General features: G+C 38.9%; 1 protein-coding gene across 2 annotated transcripts; it reads right to left on the reverse strand.

Annotated features, from left to right (window-relative positions):
- Nucleotides 1–557: 557 nt before the first annotated feature.
- LOC106764103 (ethylene-responsive transcription factor TINY) lies at nucleotides 558–2,281 on the reverse strand. Of its 2 annotated transcripts, none has more exons than XM_022782172.1 (2): nucleotides 1,519–2,281; nucleotides 558–1,370 (listed from the first exon to the last, which is right to left on the reverse strand). In XM_022782172.1, the coding sequence occupies exon 2, from the start codon at nucleotides 1,342–1,344 to the stop codon at nucleotides 637–639; it is 708 nt and encodes a 235-aa protein (XP_022637893.1). In that variant the 5' UTR covers nucleotides 1,345–1,370; nucleotides 1,519–2,281; the 3' UTR covers nucleotides 558–636. The 2 variants fall into 2 exon arrangements, with proteins under 2 accessions (XP_022637893.1, XP_014503815.1); XM_014648329.2 differs by having other exon boundaries at nucleotides 558–1,404; nucleotides 1,519–2,279.
- Nucleotides 2,282–11,355: the final 9,074 nt, after the last annotated feature.

Consider the following 11,355-nt stretch of genomic DNA (forward strand, 5'->3'; position numbering starts at 1 on the left):
ATCAGAATTGTCGACTACTACTTCTCGAAGCAGGGCACTACATATTTTGTGCCAAAACAGGAAAAATATGACAATTTTCCTCCGTTCACTCCAGTTAGGCTTAAATTCAAAAGAAGAATAGATAAGAGGGACTATACAGCGAATGAACAGAGCAGATAAAAAACAGAAAATCAAACAAAGAAACCCGTGCGAAAATCCATCAACAGAAGACCTGAGAGGGCTCATAGCACAGCCAAATTGAGAGTATAAGGAAAAACAAAAAACAAATGTAATTAAGTTACATTATAAAGAAAAAGCAAAAAACAAAAACTTAAGCAATAAAGTATTTTGTTTGTCTTTAATTAAAACGAGGTTCAGATAACCACCACAACTCCCTTGCCCATTATCACCATCACAAACTCTAAATTGGATATTGTGACCGTAATTATATTACATTCAACTTCGACGAAATAGACTCTGAATTCGAAAGCTTGAATGCGATAATATTAACAATGTCTAGCATATGTGGTAAAAATACATCATATCATTCAGACGGAACACTCAATTTCAATTCAAAATTACAGCAAAAGACACTTCGACATTCCACTTAAAGTTTGTCAAACACAAAAAACAGAAACAGATAAGAAAATCATATCACTAATCCCACAGAAAACTTTTAAAGCCAGTGACAAGCCCAGTCTCTGCCTCTACAACATCATCGTCGGCATGAGATGCATCGTACGTGGTTTGTAACCAAGGCATCGGCGGCTGATACATCCACGTGTCCTGCGAGTCTGCGAACACAAACTCCTTTCCTAACTCGTAACTCGTTTCCAACCTCGGCAACTCGATGATCTGGCTCAGTTCCTCCGACTCAGCCGACAAGTCCGCAGTTGAAACCGTCGAGGATAAAGACGACCAGGAGGAAGTTGTTGACACCAACGATGATGATAATGACGTGGACGAAGGACGGAAGTCTGTGTGAGCCGCTTTGGCCGCTGCGGCTTGCACGTCGCGAGGGGCCAACGAAACGGGACGCGGAAGCGAGGCGGCGAGTTCGGGGAAGTTGAGGATGGCGCTGTTCCCCTTTATGCTCAGTGCTGCAACGTCATGCGCCCTCGCCGCCATTTCCGGCGTGGGGAATGTCCCCAGCCATATTCTCGATTTCTTCCGCGGCTCTCGGATTTCCGACACCCATTTTCCCCAGTTCCTCATGCGTACTCCTCGGTACACCGGGTGCTTGTTCGAGTCCCGGTTGCGCTTCTCCGGTTTGGACTCTGACGGCGGCGCCGCCTCCGACGGTGATAACGGCGAGGTCGACCGGCTCTCCTTCCCAGAATTATCATTGCGTGCCGAAACTCTCATTGTAAGAGGTTTTAGCGCGTGTTGGACTGTGAAAAAACTAAGCTGATTCCAGATTTCAACCTTTCCAGTGTTCAAATTACAAAGAAGAAAAAAAAATCGAATTCAAGTTCAAGGCAATAAAGAAAAACACACAGAGTTCCAGATGTAGTTTAGAATTATGGTCAAAATCCTTACATAGAAAAGTAAGATATCAAAGGTTGAGTTAACCAACAAGTGTAGATGGGTCTAAGATCTCTTAATGCACTAAACTTCAGATAAGCACCTGGAACCATAATCTCTCACAATGTAGCAAACTGAAGTTTGAATTTCTATTAGGTGAAATGTTGGGGGTTATTAAATAAGATTACTTGTGGGAAGAAAAGATTGAGGTAAGACAAGACGTGAGAGAAGTCTTCTGTTGAGTTTGGAAGGGAGAAAATTGATGAGGCATGGTGTTTAATTTTGAGAGTCACTTCTGAATGAGTCATATAACACTTATAAAGGTTGACAGAGGGTCCACAAGGGAAATGGGTCTCTCTGCCTGGCCCGGTGGATAGAAATACACGATGGGTCACCCTTTCTTTGTGCCACGAACAATTGCTTTTGGTTTTCCAATCTCTGCACTGTGCGCTTCACTTCTACAACCTAATCTATCTTCAACCTGCCTCGGTTTCACCCACGTTGCACTGTTCGTTTATCCCTTATCCGTGTATTCCTTCAAGATATCACACAGCTTTTCAGCCCAATTATACACACCACTTTCTTACCCCCTTCACTATCTCCAATTTGCCCTTACCCCTACTCTGATCTAGCGTTTTGTACGCATATGGTGGTGTTCGCGTGTGTAACTTATTCCATGCATCATACATGGCAAGGTTGGTTGGTGGATTTATGGGTGCAAGTGGTGACGCAACGTGATCCCACTAATTAATGCATAATTAGGCTATCATTAATGCTTTTCTTTTTATATTGGCACCTGCTGCATTAAGTCTTCCTTGTGACTCTTTTGATTACGTGTTAAGAGGTCGCTACAAGGCTTTGTCATCGCGAAGAATTTATATATAGAGAAAGCTCTAAATTCTGTGAGAGTGATTGAACTTGCTAACTGACTGTCAATCCATTATCATCATGTGTGTTCGTATTTGGCTGTAGCCGATCAATTGAACAGGTGAGAAATAATTCATTTGTTGATCAGCAACGGTTGTGCTGAATAATTTGGTATACACAACCTGTTTAGTTCGGTAAATTAACAAGGTACCAATCATATCCTGTTTCTGGGCTAGAGATTGATTATTCAGCGAAGCAAGGCATGTGAGTGCCTTTAAATCTTTATTGTAAGAAAGCCAGCAATGTTTAGGTTTCAGGATCCTTCTTTGATTCCTTCCCTTTCGCAATATATATTATTTTCTATTCCTAGCTGGTGCAATACTCCCGTGGTTTGTTTTTTCTTCAATTTAAGCCTCTCAAGTGTCTCAAATAGAAGCTAGTTATTTGTATCAAAATCTTCCATGTAGTAATTGTCTTCGCAATGTCGTAGTTTTTGTAATATATTGAGATCAATATCACACCATATGGGTCCAGTGCTACGTTTTTATCGCACGCATGGCACACCATAGGTGGTTTCAGTCGTGCACATGTGTGAACAGCCATTTAATTCTCATAAATAGACTAAGCCCATACATCATCTAGCAAACATTTGCTTTCTGCACTCTTTGTTTTCTATCTCAATCCATGTCTCCGAGCGAATGATGAAATACCTTGAGTTTTATTCTAGAGGGTAAACCTTAGCTGATGCCTCCACTTACTAAAACTTAGCTATGAGAAGAAAAGGAAAAACCCAATAAAAAAAGGATCGAATTGTCTTCTTAATTTCTTGTTAAAACATTTTACAAATATGACTATTAGAAAAACGTGAATTATGTACCGATTTTTATCTACAGATTTAAAGTCTTAAATAATATAAGTATTACATATGGATTTTTTCAAAAGATTTGTAGAATTGAGTTACATATAGAATTTTTTAAGGTAACGAGAAAAAATTTCCTACCAATTTTTTGTATATAAATTTCATATGCATATTTAGCACGTTAGGATGGTAAAATTTGCGAAGAACATGATCCATAGATAATGGTACAAAATGAAAATAAATTTAAATATTCATTTTACATACAAATTTAGAAATAATTAAATATTTTAAATTAAAACCAAGGGTTATTTGTGTTACTTGACTCAAAATTTTCTCACAGCTTGATCACTCATTCACTCAAACCCTTAAAATTAATTTCTGACTTGAAAATCACTCACTCACACCTTCCATTGAGCCTTAACCTCCACTATGCATGCCTTTTCCACATTGGTCCTCCCATTGGAACCATAGCCTTCACCGTATGCTCCTCCTTTGGATTGAGAGACCATCAAATCCAAGGATGCCTTGCTTAGACTTTTGTGGAGACGATTGGAACAACAGTGACAAGAATGATGGGAATCCAAACGAAGGAGAGGAATCCAGTGGTTTGAAAGGCACCTTGATTGTCGAGGAATAAATCCTCAAGCACGTGTAAAAGACTATGGAGGCAAACGGTGGTGATGCCAAGCATGAGAGTGGAGATGAGGATGGAGCCGACAACAGTGTGGAACAAGATAAAGAAGGTGAGCCCTAAGAAGATAGTTAGGGTTTCAAAATCTTTAACTGGTACAAAGCTTAATTGTTTTGTGCGATGTTTTGAACTAGCTCTTTTTTCTATGGGTTTATATCCCTTTATCTTACTATTCTATTACATCAAAGGTTACTTAGTGAAGAAGAAGAGGTTGAATGAAGACCTACTAGAGACAATGGACAACCCCTTCATGAAGACCTATGGTTGGATAAATGAGATTGAAGACCTTTACACTTGTTAACACCCTGGCAAGTGTACCAGATCGTATCAAGTAATAATAGAACAGTAAGTCCAGATATCGATTCCCAAGGGACTTTGTGGCCTAAAAGTTCATGTGAATTAATCGCATATGACTTGAAAGAATAATAATTTGAGGTTGTAATGCAAAAACAAAATTAAACATGCAAATGCAAAAGTTGAATCAATTGACAGATAAAGATATGGCTGAATGCAGTTGTTGGGGTTTACGGTTTCATCCTAATCCACCCTCTTATATCTACTATTCCTACTATATTCAACTTTATTATTAATGTTCATGCAACTTTCTAATTTACTCTAAACCCGATCTCTCAGCGAAAAGAGCCTATTACCATAACTACTAGTTGACCATCTCTAGTCTCCTTAGCAATTACTAATGCATTAATGATAGAAGCTTATATCAATTGACCGTCCTATTCCTATCTCTAGGAAATATTTCATAATCAAGATAATTCTTCTTAGTTTTAAACTTCCCCGTACATTCTCGTATCGACAAAATCAAAGATCATGACACTGCATGAGTTAAACAATGCAAGCTTTAAAGTACAGAGAAGAAATTGGCGCTGACCTTAAGCGTCTGACCGTAAGTCTTCCACAAGGCTGGCGCTCAGCGTTGAAATTGGCGCTGAGCGGTGAGTGTGATTCCTCTTTTGCACTTTTCTTCATTCTTTCTTGAGTCCAACTCCTTCCTACTTCACTTTCCATCCTTCAATTCTCATTAAATCCTATCAAAACAATGTAAAACCAAGCATAATATCTCTAAACCACCTTTGATTCTCTTACAACCTAACTTAAGTATTTTGCATGATTTTAAGCTCATTCTAAGTCATAAAGGGTGTGTTTTGATATCAATTTCAAGTATAAAAGTAACGGTTTTTAGATCGTTATCACAACCCCAAACATAGAACTTTTCTTGTCCTCAAGCAAACAAAACAAAACTTAGCTTTCCACCTATGATCAAAATGGTTCAACACATTTAAACTTATTCTCTCACAACAAGTAATTAGTCAATTCAGCTTTTCAATGGAATTTGATCATGATGCACACATGCTTTATTTCATTCCAACTCACATAATGTTCACATAATCACATACTCTTCCACAGATGCTATCCTTATGAATGATCAGTCAACTAAGCACAGATGTAATCATGAATTTCAGCAATCCTCTCCAGGCAAAGTGTTTCACTCAATCACTCAAGTGTTTCAGGAGGCCACTCCTTCCCTCTACTATTCACATGTCACATAGAACAAAAGTGCCTTTCATATATTACAATCAACATTCTCACACATACATGCCATCACAAGGACCTTTTAAGGCTTATAAGGAGGTTGGGCTAACAAGAAAAATTGGTTTTTCTAGATCACAAAATCCTTGAGTTAAGAGATTTATTCAACATCCATAGTTGAAGCACCAACTTTCTTTCAACCAATCTTACTCATTCCCAACTTTTCCCTTTTTCTTTTACTTTTGCATTGAGCTTATCTTTCATTCTTTCCTATATTTTCTCATGCTTTTTCTTTCAACACATTAGCTCAATGCTTTTCTTCTACCTTTCTATTCTCCCAACAACCCCAAACTTGAACCTTTATCAAAACTATTCAATTATTCTCAACTCAACTCAAGGTAAAGATTTTTCTCATAAAGGTCTTCAAAGTGTTTCAGGCTAAGGTTCAAAAAGGGTAAAACACATTGTTCTCTTTACTTTGGGTGAAAACTTGGCTAAGTAAGGGCTTCCAAAAATGGCCTTGATCATATGACACAAACATGTAATTCAATCAATCATAAAGACTCATGCAAAATCATTCATGCTTTCAAATGAATAGCAAATATATCAATGAAATACTCTGGAGCCTAAGACCTCACATAGCTATGCTCACTCAACAACTCAAGTACCAATCATACACCCTACTTAGCATCATAATCACAATCATAACTCATCATGCATTTGTTCACACTGCTTGTGAACAATTCACCTGTATAAAAGCATGTAAAGCAATCTCAACCATCATCCACATCAAACATCATCAAGCACACTCATCATGCAATCAACAAGTCAAACCATTATCAGATAAGGTGTTCAAGCAAGTACCATAAAACCTACAATTCTCAACAGAATTCAACCTATTCTAGAAGTTCAAATTACAAATGAAAAAGAAAAATAAAACCTTGTTCCACTACAACCTGCACCCATCAATAGATGTCATATCAACCCATGTTATCATCAGAATCATCATCATCTGTAGCCTCTGCATCTTCAAAGTCATCCTCCTCCTCATCATCATCCATGACTGGAGCTTCAGCTGCTCCAACTCCACTCCCCTATGCCTGCTCCTGTGGCCATGTCATAGCACTATGGAACTCATCCATAGTCCACCAGTGTGCTGGTGGTGTATCATATAAGCTCACTATCATCTTAGTAGTCGCCACCTGCCCTCTGTACAAAGACTTCAATCTAGCCTCCATCGTAGGCATGTACATGTCTCTCATCTGGAATGGCTCTACATGCTGTGTTGGTTCCTCCTACTGGGTTGCTCCTCTCTTGGGGCGTCTCCGAGGCACTGGTCTTGCTGCCTCCTCTCCTCCACTGAACTGCTTATAATATGCCGCATCAATGGTCTTCCTAGGCCTCTCAAATGGTGGAGTATAGGTATCCACCCCAGCCTGCTAGCACAAATGTGTGATCAAAGAAGGATGACCCAATGGTGCCTTGCTGCTCACAGTAGCTGCACAACTCTGAATCTCATTAGCAATGACTTCACCAATGTTCACATTCATATTTCTCAACATGGAAGATATGAACATGACCCTGTGAACTATAATGTCTGACACATGGGAGCAAGGTTGGACGTTAGCATGTGTGAATGCCATCCAATATTTAGCCAGGGGTATCAGGTCAGCTCTTTTGATGTTAATGGGCACACCATTTGTATTCCTGTGGAAATGCCCTCCAGGTACACAGAGTACACTCTCAATATCCTCATAATTTGAGCACTCCTGCATGTTCAATGCATACTGACATTGTTCTCCAACCCACTCACTCTCCAATAAGCTCTTAATAGTTTAAGGGCAAATCTAATGACCTTCCCCCAAACATAACTCGTATATCTGTCCATGTTCGCCCCCATTGGCATGGCATTTGTGTAAAACTCCTTTACCACTGTAATATTGGCCGATGCAGGATATGTGGCCAACTTCTCCCAATTTCTGCTTTTCAACTCTGCACCAAACTGTGGAGCTAGGTCTGGGATCCATACTACCTTCCTCTTCATCAACAAACGCCTTTCTTGGATAGTGGTAAAGCGTTGCTCATGTCTCCTAAAGATGAATCTGTGGGAGTAGAATCTTTCTGGCTCTTTCCTCTTGTTTCCCATAGACTTAACTCTCTTTCCGGACGCAGATGCCATTCCTACATTAAATTCAATTCACAAGCTCAAAGAATTCACCATTAAGGGTTAACAAACCATAAAATAAATATCCATGCATAACTATCTAGCGTTGAGGGCAAAACAGGGACCTTCAGCTTCACCTACAGATCAAAATCAAGCACACAAATATTTCTGCAGCCCACCGCTCAGTGGTAGCTCATCGCTCAGCAATGACGGCGACAATTTTTCAAAATCTTGTTTAAACCTATCTAATCTCTACCCAAACACAAATTCCTCAATTCCAGACCAAAATCACACAATTTAATTGGTGCAAACTGTTTCTATTTCATCAAATCATGCATAGAAATCAAAAGCCCTAATTTTTCATGTTTCTACACATGTTCTCATCAAATCCATATTCTAGAAACCCTAAAATGGAAATTGAATGACTTACTTGGGTGGAGATACTTTGAATGCTTGCAAATGCTTCTTAATTGATGATGGATGCTCTCCAAATGCAATGCTCTCTCTAAAAAATCCCAAACTTTGTCAAAGGAATGGTGCACAGGTGATGAACAAATGATTTTTGGCGAGTGGGTGATGGGAAAAGTGGAGAGAAACCCTTCAAAAGCTCTTGAGAGTGCAAGAAAAGTGTGAAGGTTAGACAATGACGTTTGGGCAAGCCCTAAGGGGTGTTTAAAAAGTGCAAATGGGCCTCCAACGTCGAGTTGTTTAAAAAGCCTACAATTGCCTCTACGACCCCACCGCTGAATGCTGGTTTTACCGCTGAGCGGTAGGCACGATTTAAAATTCTACACCCTTTTTGCTTGCCTTCACGTTTTTGTGACCTGTAGCACTTAATTTCACTCTCAATTCACAATTTTTATATAATTCCCCTCTCTCATGCAACACCAAATGCTAAAATGCAATTAAAATTGAGTTAAGAATAAATAACAATCAACTAGGTTGTCTCCCACGTAGCGCTTGTTTAACGTCACGAGCCTGACCTAAACCTTTCTAGCACCCATAAGTAGGTGCAAATCTTACCATCACCATCAGTAGGTGTGCTTACCTATATCCTTCAGTAGATACATAAATAATTAGCATCCCTCAATAGATGCTACCCAATAAAAATTGTTTACAAATCCAACAATTACAAGTCCAAATAGTTCAAAAATAAAAAAATAATGTTCAACAAATACCGGGGTGTCTCCCAGTGAGCTCATATCTTCTTTTCCATGTTGATGTCTTCGTCACACCAACTCATCAATTCCCTTCTATCCACCCTCTTGACTCTTCTAGATTATGGACTTTCAATTTCTACTACTCATTTCTTTCTATGCTTCTTCACCATCCACTCCTTCTTCTTATATTTCACCCTTGAACCAGGTTGGAATTGTGCGTCCTTTGAGTCAATGTGGATTGTGCCTCCTTTATCAGCATCTTCTTTATGTACCTGCAAAATATTACAATTATTATTGTTAGCACCTTTAGATTCTTCAACTGCAGCATCTTTCCTTGAAGCTCTATATTTGGCCCTCTTTTGTATTTGTGTGAGCTTCTCCTCCGAGCTAGTATAAATCAACTTGCTTTCTTGGTCCTTCAGCATAACCATCTCATCATGGATACTAATAACTGTTTTTTTTTGTTTTCATGAAAGGCCTTCCAAGAATCAATGGAATCATCTCATTAACCTCCATCTCCATTACGACAAAATCGACCAAAACTTCAAGATGCTTAACACGAATGTCCACATCCTCCACTACACCAGAAGGTCTCTTCGAAGATCCATCTGCCACCACCATAGAAAGGTTAGATGGTTTCAATGTTAGTCCAGCAATCTTTTTCAGTAGAGATAAGGGCATCAAGTTAATAACAAAACCAAAATCTAGCAAAGCTCTCCCTACATCAGCATCTCCAATGGCGCATGGGATAGTAAGACTCCTGGATCCTTCATCTTGGGCGGATGCTTTCTCTTCTTAGGACGTGTTACAACTTTCCTATTTCTTAGTTTCTTCTTCTTCAATATAAATTTAACATAGCACGTCCTATACCATACCAACTCCACGTTCTATAGATGAAATACTTGGAAGTTTAAATCAAAACGTTGAAGCCCCATAAAATTCGACGTTCATTTACGGTAAATAATTAAACCAGCGCGCCATTCTTGTATTCTTTTTTTTCTTTTAAAACACAAATAGTACGTCCATATCTAAAGCCATGGACGTATTATTGTGACCCAAAAGCCAAAGAGTTACTCCCCTTTTAATTATTTTTTCCTTTTTCCTTTAAACCTCCAAGATTACGTCGAATTCTTCGGGGACTGACGTATTATTTGTTTGCTAGAAGCTGAAGATTTTCTCCCTTTTTAATTCCTTTTTCTTTTTAATCAAACAATAAATGAAGAATTACTCCATTTTTAATCCAACAGTAAACAAAGAGTTGTAATACTTGGACGTTTCAATTTAAAAACCACCAATAGTACGTTGTAATACTTAGACGTTTCAAAAGTAAAAGGCTAACTCCAATCTGCTGAAACGTATAGTAAACACGACAACTTCAAAATTCATGAATAAGACACAATGCAACAAGAGACAATGTCATGAAAGCCACGAGTCTGCTCATTTCATTGTAATGGAAAAATCGGTTCAAAGACATAACAAAAGACAACGCACAAAAGATGACAAATCTACAATTTTTCTAATCCAATCACTTCCAACAGACTTATTGCTTAATGTGGTGTTAACGGATTGGCAAGCGTACCAAATCGTATCAAGTAATATAATTGGTAAAACCCAATATCGTTCTTCCCAAGAGACTCGACAGGCTTTCTCGTTCACGTGAATTAAAATAATAAGACTTGAAAATAAAAATTAATTGATTGAGTATTAAAATAAAATATGAACATGCAAAAGAGATTGATTCAAATGACAAGAAGAAAACAATGGATGAATGGAGTTGTTGGGGATGAATGGAGTTGTTGGGGGTTTACAATTTCATCTTATCCGCTCTCTCTTATCTACTCCTCTTGAATTATTAGTTTAATTAATTAATTGTCATGCAACTTTCTTAGCCTACCCTTAACCCGATCCCTCGGTGAAAAGAGCCTAATACTAATTACTGGCTTGCTATCCCTAGCCTCCCCTAGCAATTAATACAACATTATAGAGCAGAAGTTAAACGCAATTGATTGTCATACCCCTATCCCTAGGTGATATTGCANAATCAAGAAATTACTCACCAGTTCATGACATTCCTGTACGTCCCCGTATCAATAAAAACAAACATCAATTATCGAATGAGTTAAACGATAAAGGCATTAAGCACAGATGAGAACCCAACAATTAACAATCAAAACATATGGACACCATATAAATAATAAGGAGTTTCAATAAAAGAGAGTATCAAAAGATTACATTGTTTCCCCCAACAACAATAGGGTTTAGTTCACCATTTTTATGGTGAATCTAGCTGAAAAATAGAAGAAGAATGGAAAAGAAAACCCTAGAAAAGATGAAAAGGAGCCTAAGCATCCAAGAGATCTTCTCCAGAGAGCAAAATTAGGTCTGGCCGCCCCCTTCAGTCAAAAGAATATATCTCAACTCGCAATAGGGCTATTTATAGGTGAGGAGAGCATAAGAAAATAGGCCCAGGCCCAACAGACCACCGCCCGGCGGTAAGGGCCACCGCCCGGCGGTAAGGGCCACCGCCCGGCGGTAAGGGCCACCGCCCGGCGGTAAGGGCCACCGC

The sequence above is a fragment of the Vigna radiata genome, chromosome 6 (assembly GCF_000741045.1).
Source record: "Vigna radiata var. radiata cultivar VC1973A chromosome 6, Vradiata_ver6, whole genome shotgun sequence".
Classification (NCBI taxonomy): domain Eukaryota; kingdom Viridiplantae; phylum Streptophyta; class Magnoliopsida; order Fabales; family Fabaceae; genus Vigna; species Vigna radiata.